The sequence below is a fragment of the Meriones unguiculatus genome, chromosome 17 (assembly GCF_030254825.1).
Source record: "Meriones unguiculatus strain TT.TT164.6M chromosome 17, Bangor_MerUng_6.1, whole genome shotgun sequence".
NCBI lineage: Eukaryota > Metazoa > Chordata > Mammalia > Rodentia > Muridae > Meriones > Meriones unguiculatus.
The window spans coordinates 58,475,010-58,487,571 of NC_083364.1; the positions used below are offsets into that span (position 1 = coordinate 58,475,010).

The 12,562-nt window shown below is 40.5% G+C and overlaps 1 protein-coding gene across 1 annotated transcript in view; it reads left to right on the top strand.

Annotated features, from left to right (window-relative positions):
• Impg2 (interphotoreceptor matrix proteoglycan 2) overlaps positions 1-11,827 on the top strand; it is a 56,608-nt gene extending 44,781 nt beyond the window's left edge. The window contains exons 15-20 of the mRNA XM_060370556.1: positions 343-562; positions 3,069-3,279; positions 5,100-5,288; positions 6,300-6,501; positions 7,048-7,127; positions 9,274-11,827. Coding sequence (XP_060226539.1) covers positions 343-562; positions 3,069-3,279; positions 5,100-5,288; positions 6,300-6,501; positions 7,048-7,127; positions 9,274-9,286 — 915 coding nt within the window. The 3' untranslated portion in view covers positions 9,287-11,827. The remainder of the gene's footprint in view (positions 1-342; positions 563-3,068; positions 3,280-5,099; positions 5,289-6,299; positions 6,502-7,047; positions 7,128-9,273) is intronic.
• Positions 11,828-12,562: the final 735 nt, after the last annotated feature.

Consider the following 12,562-nt stretch of genomic DNA (forward strand, 5'->3'; position numbering starts at 1 on the left):
ACTAGTTCATTTCATCCTCCCATACAGGCTACTTCTGATTTTATGTCTTATTTGTCTATGCATGTATCATGGGGAAGAGTCATAAATGATATGTGCATATGTATAATACATGTATACTGTTAAATCTAGTTATACCTATGAAGAAAACTTGATACTTTATTTTTTCACCCTGTTATTTTCTACTGTTGTCTTGCAGGGATAGAAGGTTTTGCATTTTGTTGAATACATACTAAAAAAACAAACTCACATGGGCATCCTTTTTGTTTGCTTTTGTATGTTTTATTGTTTTTCTGGCATGTATTCAACAATAGATGGTAAACTTGACTGTTTTGTCATTTGCAGCTGGTTCCCTATCTCCAGTCAAATCTGTCAGGGTTCCAGAACTTAGAGATCCTGAACTTCAGAAATGGCAGCATTGTGGTGAACAGCCGAGTGAGGTTCACAGAGTCTGTCCCTCCTGACGTCAACAATGCCCTGTACATGATTCTGGAAGACTTCTGCACTACCGCCTACCAAACCATGAACTTGGATATTGATAAGTACTCCCTGGATGTGGAATCAGGTAACAATAGTGCCTATCATTGAGAAGAATCTAGTTACTGTTCTCTTTTTCATTGAGTCAAAGTCAATCTGATACTTGTATGAAGAAAAACTACTGTGTCAGACACAGCCCCATAGCTTGAAAATTAGCAAAATAAACTTTTCCAGGGAATCTCAACATGCTGAGTAGACAGTGGTACCTCTGTGGTTTACCTCCCAGTCCCTTATCTTACATTCTTTTCACCTCTCTTTCACTTATTCACTGGACCTGCTTTTGCTTTGTTTTTATGTTACCATGATCCTGAATGTGTCCTTTCTTCTTCTAATACATTGCACACACACACACACACACACACACACACACACACACACACACACCTTAAACTTTTGTATTGATTCCCTTTAAGTTTTATGCAAATGTCTCTCGGCATTTTTGTGAACGGTACCGGTTCTTGAACTTGGGGCCTCCCACATGTAGACAAACCACCAGTGAGGCTCAGCCATCTGTTTTATGTTTGAGATGGACTCACTGAAGTTGTCCAGGCTGTCTCTGAACTCTCTCTGCAGTACAGACAGGTCTTACAGTTGCAATCCTGTCTCATCCTTTCAGGTAGCTGGGGTTACAGACCTGACCGTCATACTACCAGCCTCGCTTCACTCTCCATGTTTCTTTGTACTGATGAAGCATCTCTTTTAAGCTCTGGATGTGTTACTTCATTGCTTGACAATCCTTGGTTGAGTGTATTTGACATGTTCTATGTGTACTAAACTGAAAGTATTTAAGAATGTACTCTTATTTTGTGAATCTTCCCACTCTCCATTTAATTTGTTCTTTCCATCTCAACCAATGGAATGTTTATCTTTTCAGCTGCTTAATTAAGCTGGATACCTAGAGAAATCTGGAGAGTCACTGTTAGTTCTATAGATAGATTCTGTCACCCTAACTTACAAAAAATTCACCAAACTTATATTAATACTGAATTCTAAAATATTCCAATTCTAGGCTCTTATCTCTATTGCCATGGATGCTAGTATATCCAGATTAATACCGTGTCTCATATGGATTGCTTCTACTTTTCTCTGGCTCCTCCTCTTGTCTGTTCTCTGGACAGCAGCCCTAACACTCTTTGTAAATCAGGTTTTAAATGATTTTATTTGGCTGCTTTATGTATGTCAATGGCTGCCTGGTTCTATAACCATAAGGCCTGAACCCCAACTTCTTTGCTAACCATCTGGCTCACCATATTCAAGTCAAATTTTGTCTTTTAGTTCCTCAGATACCCAAATCCTTCTTAAAAGCTTTGTACATCCCTTATCCTGTTTGCCCAAATCTTTCCCTTTACCATTTAGTTTAGACCTTGGTTCAGATGTTACTTCCAGCAATCTCCATACTCTACACTGGACTTGTCCTGGTATGTTGGTCTTTCTTATAACATTACATTCACTTCCTTTGTAGAGTTTAGCATCTTTAATAGTATTAACTTGTGTGAGCAGTGCTCAATAACAATTTCTTGGTTGAACTTTGCATAAGGACCAAGAGTCTATCTGTTGTAGTAAGTGCTTAGACAGAATTAGTAAGGACTGAGAAGGAATTTGCATGCACAAAAGGAACCACTGGTTTTGTTTACCTTTGAGTATATGTGGGCTTCTTCTCTGTGCATCTGAGTTAAAATCTTCCTCCTCTTGGAAGGAAGCAGTCAATCAATGGCCCAGCTCTATCTAGTATGACCTCATTTTAACCTGAGTACACCTGTAAAGTCTTTGTTTCCATGAAAGGTCACATCATGAGGCTCAGAGTATAAATATTTAGGAGACACCATTTAACTTAATATGTCCTCTCATTCCCACATAGGGCTGACGGGGGTAAGAGTCCTCTGAACTCCAAGGGCACAGTCTTTTAATTTTTTTTCTAAATGTCTTATATCACTTTTGACTGTTTATTATCCTAATTATTATTATTTCTGTTTTTCTCTAACCCTGCCAGTGAGTAAGCTACTGAAGACAAAATATTGTCCAGAAAGGCCTGAGGAGACACAGGGATGATTTTCTTTTTTATTAGTAGTTTCTGCAAATCTAGATCTTCTCAAGGGTACTCTAGGATGTCCCCTCCCATGAGGACCTCACCATTTTTTTTATAGGTTCTCTTCTTATCCCATTTTATCAGCATGAGGCAGACACACAATGGCATGTGTAGAGCGGAGGTGGCCTATAGCTGGCTGGGTTGGTAGAGATGAGGAACTTGTGAAAATCTTGTTTGGCCTAGGTCTGTAGTTACCTGGTAATAATTTTAAAGCTTCTACATGTAGAGGCTTACTCAGGCTATAGGCTTTTATACTTTCAGATTTTCGAATTTCAGAGAAATCTAACACAAACAGACTAATCTGTGAAGAGTCAGGTGTTGGTGTATTTTCATGATTCAGGACTGGGATTTTTCCCATGATGCTTTGAGAAAGGCGCTCTCTTTGCATATCGCAGTTTCTGTTTTTTGACTTTCCTTGAATCATTCTCTGGCTTGTTTGATACTCTAGGTGATGATGCCAACCCTTGCAAGTTTCAGGCCTGTAATCAGTTTTCTGAGTGTTTGGTGAATCCATGGAGTGGAGAGGCAAAGTGCAAATGCTACCCTGGGTACTTGAGTGTGGATGAACGGCCTTGTCAAAGTCTCTGTGATCTACAGCCTGACTTCTGCCTGAACGATGGAAAGTGTGACATTATGCCTGGACATGGGGCCATTTGTAGGTATGTTGCAATGAGGGATTTTGGCTTTAAACGTCTTGTACTTCTTCCAAAGAAAATGGGTTGACAGTATAATTGTAGGTCAATCACAATAATGTTTATTATGTCTCAGCAATTAGATAGATGCTGTCTAATTCTCATGAGAAGACTGGGCCTCAATAGACCCGAGTCACATACCCATTAGTTTTATTTTCTGTTGTTGGGAAGCCGTGCACTTCTTTCTGAGAGCATTAGGATTAGCTGGAGACCTTTGTCTGATGTTTTCAGTGGAGATGATGATCATTACTATTCACATAAGATCAGCACATCACACATTAGAATGCATACAAAGGGGCCATATTATCCTGATTGGATTTTATCTCCCCTCCCCCCTTGGTTTTTTTTTTTCCCCCCTTGGTTTTTTAAGACAGGGTTTCTAGGGCTGTCCTAGAGCTCGCAGGTGGGTCTTGTGAGTTTGTGGCCTCAAACTCACAAGACCCACCTGCTTCTTCCTTCCCAGTGCTGGGATTAAAAGCTTGCGCCACCACCACCTGGTGGATTGTATTTCTTTAAGGTTTATTTTATTTTATGTGTAAGAATATTTGCCCACATTTTAGTATATGTACCTTGTGCATGTCCAGTGTCCACAAAGGTCTGAAGGTGTTGGATCCCCTGGAACTGGAGTTACAGATGGTTGTAAACTGACATGTGGGTTCCAGGAACCAAATACTGTCCCTCCACAAGCACCAAGTGTTTCCCACTGCTTGCAAGCTAACTTCCCATCACTTTGGTTTTACTCTTATGACTTTGTGATCATTGTATCATATTGTTTTAAACTAAATTAATACAAACACTAAGGTTTTTCAAAGTCATGACAAAGATATTTTCCTCTAAGCCGGAGATCTATTTGTAAAACTAGAACCAGTGAGGTAACTGTTGATGAACAAAGTCAATTAGACTCTTTTCTGACCACTGCCTTCAAAGAAACACACACACTCACTCACTCACACACACACACAACCCCAAACATGTTGTCTCATATTGACTTCCCAGCTCCATGACCACAGATGCAGGACTGAAAGAGGAAATGCTGGGAATAAGCAGGAGGAACATAAATAAGATGTTAATGTGTGAATGTAAACATTGGTGTAGATACACCAAAGAGAAAATAGCTGGAGAGGAATCAAATGCTTTTATGCAAAAAGGTGTGAGGTTTAATTAGAAAACTAAAGGCAATTACAGTTTCTTGATGTCCAGGGAAATTAACATTATTTTGCAAAGTAATTGCTTTCCTCACTGTTCTGGAGATGGAAGACTTTTTTTTTTTTTTTTTTTCTCACAAGCCTGGGGTCTCAGAACTTTGAGGTTGTCTTTAGGGTGCTGAGATGACATGTGGGGTGTGAAGCTGCATTCTGGAAGCTGTTTGTCACCTCGAGTGACCTTCCTTCCTGGGCATGTGTTTTTGTTACCTGTAAATGAGAAGGTTGAACATAATAGTCCTTTAAGCCTTTAAAACTTCAACCAGCCATTTTAAAGCAGCCATTCAAGGTCTACTGGTCAGCGTCAGGCACAGTGCACAGCCTTCAATCATGTGCTCATTTAATTTGCACGTGAAGGCATTTTTTTTTTCTTTTCCCGCTATGCTGCGACTGGAACACGGGGTTTTATGTGCACTAGGCAAGCATTCTGCTACTGGCTCCAGCCCCAGTACTCCGTCCAAGTCCTTCCTGAGATTTACCCAATCAGAATTCATACCTTTCCCATTCCACTTCCACTATAGGTTCCCTTTGCTGTTATTTTGAGCCAAGTGATTCAGATCTTGAGTCTGGTAACTGTTTTCACAGATGCCGGGTGGGTTCGAACTGGTGGTATCGAGGCCAGCACTGTGAGGAGTTTGTGTCTGAGCCCTTTGTCATCGGCATCACCATAGCCTCTGTGCTCAGTCTTCTCCTTGTCGCTTCTGCTGTTATCTTCTTCTTTGTGAAGACACTTCAAGCCCAGACTATCAGGAGGCAAAGGCAGAGGCCCACCAGGTAAATGAGGAAAGAGATTCCTAGTGGAACCAAATGCTTGGCTACTCATTTCTTAGTATGTGCCAAATACAGGGCAAAGAGCTGGGTGGAGGCAGAGAACTGTGTGAGAAAACATCCTCAAACCGAGGCCACATTTGAAGAACTCTAAGTAGTCTATGAATGAGATAGATGCTGAGAGGCCAGGATGAGGATTGAACTAGGTTTGTTGGGGGCAGAAGGTCTTGAAAATTTAGTGATCATCAAGAGAGTGGAGGAAAAGAATGTCCATCTGCAGGGGATGGTAGTTCTCATTGTAATAAGTGAGTGGACATGAGCCAGGTCAAGAAGGCCATGTGAACATCTTGGCACACTGCTAGAATCTCCCCCACCTCTGACCTGGTTGAAGACACAGACATACTGGGGTCTGTCCTAGAGCACCAAGACATAGTCCCAGTAAGACACAGTTGTTAAGCTTTGCATCAACTGAGTTTTCAATAGGCTGTGATCTTGTCTAGGGCAGAGGCCAAAACAACTCTTTGCATCATCAGCATTTAGAGAAGTCATGGCACATAATCACTGTTCAGCAAATGGACCTGACTTGAATTCAGTTGAGACCCAGAGCTTTTAGTCCTCCGGTGTTATTATTTTTTTAGATAGTCTATGTGGTTACACATGATTATTTCATAGGTGTTGCTCTGGAAATGATGGAGCTGTGTTTATTTAATGAAATACTATCCGATGGCAGACATAGTTCCCAGCCAGCATTTATTGAGTGTCAGGTGCTGTGGGGAAATACGATGAATGAAACAGGGGGCAGTGATGACTCCTGAGCTTAATCTAGACATTTCTCATAGTGCCCCTGATCCCAAATCTGTGTACACACACACACACACACACACACACACACACACACACACACACACACAAAGGCTTCACAACAGAAACCTTTTCCCAGAAAAATAGACTTTCACATAGTTGAGCATCCAGAGGAGAGACCCTTAATCGATCATACGTTTCTTCCTGTGGCTCCAGCAGGCAGCCCGACAGCCTGTCATCTGTTGAGAATGCTATGAAGTACAACTCCGCATATGAAAGCCACTTGGCTGGATGTGAACAGTACGAGAAACCCTATAGCCAGTACCCCTTTGGTAGCTCTGCCAGTGAAGAGGTGATTGGTGGTCTGAGCAGAGAAGAAATCAGGCAGATGTATGAGAGCACTGACCTTTCCAAAGAGGTAGGAGACTTCCGTTTGCGGCCTTGCTGGTCTAGGTGAGCATGTATGTGAGCATTGCCTGGGCTTGATGAGAGACTGATGGAGAATACTTATGTTAATTGGAATCTGGTGATATCTCCCTGAGTATGTAGAGGGTATTAAAATGAGCTGGTCCTCATTCCCTACACAGTGACTTTTTCCACAATTGAGAAATCTTCTGTTCATTCCTTTCTTAGGGATATATTTTGAATTAGAACAGCTCATGTACTGGCTATTCAGAAATAGTTTTTTCTTTTTGGGGTGCTGGGACTTGAACTTCCAAGGCTTTGTGCATGCTAAGTAAGTGCTCTAGCACTTAGCTATCTCACCAGCCTTAGTTTATATGGTATCCAGGACATTATATGTCAAGCCTTCTGTTTTGCTAAAGGCTTCCCCCTCCCCATAGCTCTTTCCTGGGTAGCCCAGAAGCTCCTTATAATAAGTCCTTATAATAATTAGATTCCCTTTGAATGGCTGCTGTGTTTTTTCCTAATGCAATACATAGCCTCTTTTTCTTCTTTGTTTAAGGAAATTCAAGAGAGAATGAGGATTTTGGAACTATATGCTAATGATCCTGAGTTTGCAGCTTTTGTGAGAGAACATCAAATGTAAGCAGTGCAACAGCCCCCAGAGCTAAGCCTTAGTAGCCTGCCTTAAACGCTGCCAGCATAAGCAAGAAATTACTTCCCATGTGTCAGGGGTCTTGCAAATGACTAACCTTTATTAAATTACTCAGATTTTATGCTAGTCCACAGAGATTATCCCATTATGTCTTTGAATGGCTCCATAAGACATGTTTCTTATGTGAAAAGGGAAGCCTCGGAGAGATGATTTTTTTTAAGAGGTGGTTTTGACATTATGTAGTCAAGATGATTAAAAACCAACACAGGTTGACGCTGGCCCAGAGTTTTGGGTTAGGTTATCACTTATATCTTGTTACGATAGATCTCACCAGTTATATATATAGTGCTATATAGGTGGTTCCTATGGGAATATCCATAATTCTCCCATAGTTCAGCATAATTTTCCATTTCCAACTTTACAGAAACATTCAGTAAGCCTTGAACCACATGTTTTATAAAAGCGTGTCTCTTGCATTAATCAGGCTTCATTTGGTCATTTTAATCATATATCTTGGGCAAGTTCCTGCAATTCTCTCTGTCTTTCTCTCTTTGTTCTTTAGGCTTTACAATAAGACATAGATTACAAAAATAAACTAGCCTGCAAAGAGACCTCAGTAAAGAGCTGGCTGTGGTGGGTGCCTCCACTGCAGTATGATTCTTCTGGTTCCTCATGGGTGGGTTCCATGCCAGAGCAATTCATATGTCTTTGTAAAAAAAAAAATTAGGGTCAGAAGAATAACCAAGGTATTGATCAGAACTCCTGACACACAATTCCTTCACTCAGAGATTCTCTCTGATAGATGGATAGAACAAACTGCCACAAAAGAAATAGGGAAGATGATTTTTAAATTTTATATTTGTGATAGCGGTGCTTCTAAAAGATCTCTCTTGAACAGGTACTGACAACCTCACGAAATGCTGTCACACTGGTAGCACCAGCAAGTTGCCTTTTAAATCAGGACGCCCACTTATCTCTGCAGCTGCAGCCAAAACAAGGCTCATTAATCTGTTTTAGAAGCAGCCAATACAAAAATATGGATATTGTTGCATTGCTTCCCAAGACCCTTTGTATGTCTCTCAGAGATGCTGGCCTGAGTGTGTTTCCTGAATTAAAAATGCATCAGGTCAAGGTATGAAGATGCTTGCCTTTAATCCCAGCACTTGAAGGCTGAGGCAAGATACTGAGAGTTTGAGGGCAGGCTAGGCTGTGACCATATCAGGCAAATACATAAATAAGTAAACAAAACGTATCAGAATTAGTCAAGATAGTGAAAGAAAGGATTCATCCTAATTAAGGGTTAGGATGGTTTCTTCTGATGGACTGCATAACATTAAATAAGATTTTAAAAAATATCCGTGAAACAAAGATTTAACAAAGAATGTCCTCTGAAACAAAAGGCACTGGTCAAGACCCCACAGTTTTAAGAGGGAGGGTCCATACGGGAGGAAGGTCTCATGAGGTTCCATCCACCACTGAGGGATTTGGGGCAGTTAAGGGTTGCCATGGGAGGGGGTCATTCACTGATCTAGCCACTTGTTGAATTGCTCAAATTCTAGTAAATAACCCTCCACACTTGCTCTTGCAAGCAACTGCAACTCAACTCAGTGGTGCACACAGAAGCAGAAAAAAGGATGAAAACGAGAGGGGTACTGCAGGGAAGAAGGGGGTTGGTGGCAGTGGGAGGGCATGAGAGAGAGAGAGAGAGAGAGAGAGAGAGAGAGAGAGAGAGAGAGAGAAAATATGATAAAAACACATTACATAGTGTGTGAAATTGTCAAAGATTAAAAAAAGAAAAACCGAGATGCTTTCCATCAGGAGGAGGCAGTATCAAAAACACTCAAATGTGATCAAAACAGCATTTCCAGTCTCCACTTAGGAATTCCTAGCTACCAAGTGGCTCCTCGAAATGTTAATGGTTTTAAATTTAGGATTCAGTAAAAACACGTGGCATTTGTACATTTGTAGAGGTTTTAAAAAAAATTATCAGAGTACAAAAACAATCATTAACAAAAACCTAAGATGCAAGGGTGATTTTAGCCATGTAGCTTAGTGATAGACAGTAGAGATATATTTCAGTACGCCATTGCTTTTCCAATTACTGCTCTTTTTTTTTTTTTTTTCTCTTGACAGGGAGGAGCTTTAACCTAAACGCCTACTTTTTGACACCAATTAGAAGCTCAGAGGAGATGGAGAGGGCTTGTGACCTCTGCTGTATGATTAACGTGGAGTTTGAACACCGACGAAAGAAGAGTAAACAAGCCAGCGTGGGCTACACTTCTCGTCCCCACTGCAGCTTAACGTTTCGGACTCTAACAAACAACTGTGACAAATTTCATTTCCACGAAGAAGAAGAGATGTGGTCAAGGAAGTTTAAAGCAGTGTGAACTCTGATTCTGTAAAGTGTTCTAAAGGGAAGTGAGTAGAACAGAACCAAACCAAAAACCTGAAGCCGGATCTGGGAGTTGGGGCTGCATTGCCTCTGACTGTGACTCTTTGAGAGCATCTCTAAGCACTGTGGCCCAGGCTTTCTAGTAAGAACATGAAGTCAGACTAACAAAGAGGAGTCAAGCTCAGCAAGCCACCATTTTGTGACATATTTGTTAAAGTCAAATGGGAGAGGGGAAACTTTGAAGTAATTTTAATATAGTTTAAGGGCAAATAGTCACCTACATAAAAACTAGGCTTTTGGAACTAACTGCTGAGTTAAGCAATCGTTAGATGTACTGTATCTTGTGTATGTTTGATGCTTCTACCCCAGTTTTGAACTTTCTGGGCACGCTAATCAAGGCCCCAACATTGGTGCATTAGTTATGTCAAGGTGGGCTACAGTTTTGTCATCCACTTGACACACCCAAGAGAAAGGAAATTGAGCAATTACTTCCACCAGATTGGCCTGTGGGTCTACCACTGGGACATTTTCTTGATTATTAATTGATGTAGGAAGGCCCAGCACACTACAGGTGCTACCATCCCTGGGATGGGGTTGGGGTTGGGGTGTTAAGCTACATGAGAAAGGTAGCCGAGCCAGCTAGAGGAAGCCAGCCAGTAGGCACTTTCTTCGTGATTTCTTCTGAGTTCCTGGCTTCCTCCTATGGTAGACTGTAGCCCATAGGCCAAAGAAGCTCTTTCCTTCCCAAAGTTCCTTTCCAAAGTTGCTTTCAGTCAATGTTTAATGATAGCAACAGAGAAGGCAATCGAATATGGTCTCCTTTGAGCTTTCTGGATGTGGGCCATGAAGGGGTTAGATAAATGCCATGACAGACACTGCTTCGCAGAAAGACTGGCAGCCAAAGCCATTGCTTAGATACGTTCCCTGATGCTTCTGAGGTGGGACAGTGTCTCGGGTCATTCTAGGGCCTTCTGTACTTCTTGGCGTATGAACCCGGAAAACAGCACTTGCCTACCTCAACATAACATCAGTGAGCCCATTTGTTGCTTCTTTGTCTAACGCTTGTTGTCTAGATGAAATCCTACCTACCGTAGCAGGACAAAGCAAGGTATTTTTATAAATGTCCAGGTTGGAAAAAAAATCCTCACTTAATAAATAGCAATTAAAAATGGAACTTTTTCTCTTTTTACTTATGGTTATTTTGAACGGATAATTTGGTGGAGGGTAAAGGCAGAATGATCATGATGATTAATTTAAAGGTATATAGACAACTGATTGTTGTTAATTCAAACAGCTTATGAGGACACCTTCATGCTTGGAAAAACTGTTTTATAGCTTGTTACTTATTTTGGACCAGGTATAAAATGGCCGCATAATAAAATCCCTGGTTCATTTGCTTTTCTTAAATTGGTGACTATAAGTTTCACTAATTATGAGACTGGCAAAAACTGGGGTAGGAAGAATGGGCAGCTTAGTAGAAGAAAACAGTGATGTAGGAGACTGACTTATCTTTATTAAATTGAGAGATTTTAGCCAAGAAAAATATGGGTCAGTTCCCCTCCCCCCTAAAATGTTTTTAATGATTCCCAGTAGAAATAGGTGGGGTCAGCCTTCGTTAGTAACTCAGCTGCAGTGAGTCAGGAATCTAGCTCATGCTATTCCCTAGTGTGCAATCAAAGCAGAAGAATGATGTAAAGGTTAAAATCCTTAAGTTGAGAGCTTTGTGTACTGCAAAGGACCCTGCCTAGAGGTTGGACGATGGGAAGGTATTATAACAGTTGATGTAAAAAAAATTGCCTGGAAATGTCTATGTCTCAGGAATTTTGTAATATATAGACTGTTCTTATGAGTCAATAAGAGCCAAGTAAAGCCATTCCCCCTCCCTGGATAGTAAGCTACTGGCTAAAACACTTCTCTCAAATACATACTTACTACTATAGTCTAGGACAAATGAATCCTGTATTTTTTTTTTTTTGTATTTGATTAATTAAAGGCATAATTGGGGAAAAATCATGGTGTAAGAGACTACAGGTATAAATATATATCTGGAATACTTGGGTGATTTCTAATGTACATATCTTAGTATATAGTTAATATGGAGTATGGTTAATGGCATGCTATTCATTTTATTTATGGCAGTTTATCTAACATGGGATCAAACAAATTCAATTTACTACTTTCTTGAACATTTCTATTCTTAGTACTAGTTGATTAGAAATAAAATTTAAATCTTTGTGTATTATAAGGGTCCTTCAATTCTCATGTATATAACTGAGCTGTATCCACTAGAAATAAACATGTCTTTCAAGAACTTGCCTTTTGTTTGTCAATTAGAAAACCAATGTATATCTTAGCAATGACTGAACTGAATACACCATTTGAAGATACCCATTGTGTGAATGCCATGTGGAGATGAAAATGATTCTTGGATCATCAAGGAGCGAGGATTAGGAGAACTAGACATGAATATGGAACCTCATTGCTGTCTGGATTTTGTTGATAGTTAATGACGACGAGTCATGGTTTCGCCTCTGTTGAACTTAAACACTTTCAGTTTTTCCTCATATCTTTAAAATATCAATAAAGACTGATGAGTGATTAAGGGAAGATTAGGTGGGCTGGCTAGCTACCAGTCCTTCAGGGAGAGGAACAGTTGGTGACCTGTCCAAAGAGAAAAGGAGATGCAAATAAGGCCATGAGGGAGAGGCAGGGGGAAATCAGTTAATAGCTAAATGAGCAGCTAATTTCTAATGTGCCGGCAATCAGAAACCTCATCTCTCCCGCTTTTCCTCTTTTGTATTTGCGTAATATTTTGCTGGCATGAGGACATGGGAAATTTTTAAATAAATCTTAGAAAAAAAAAAAGAGGGAAGATGGTCCTTGTGGATGTAAACATGGTTTTGTTTTGATAGCAGGTGTAGGTTATGGAACTGATTCAGATTGTCCACAGCAGCAAAGTATTTGCCTTGTGCGGCTCTGAGAGGGGCTTTTTCCCAGCAGAAGAATAGTTTGATTCTAAGGACTCCGAGA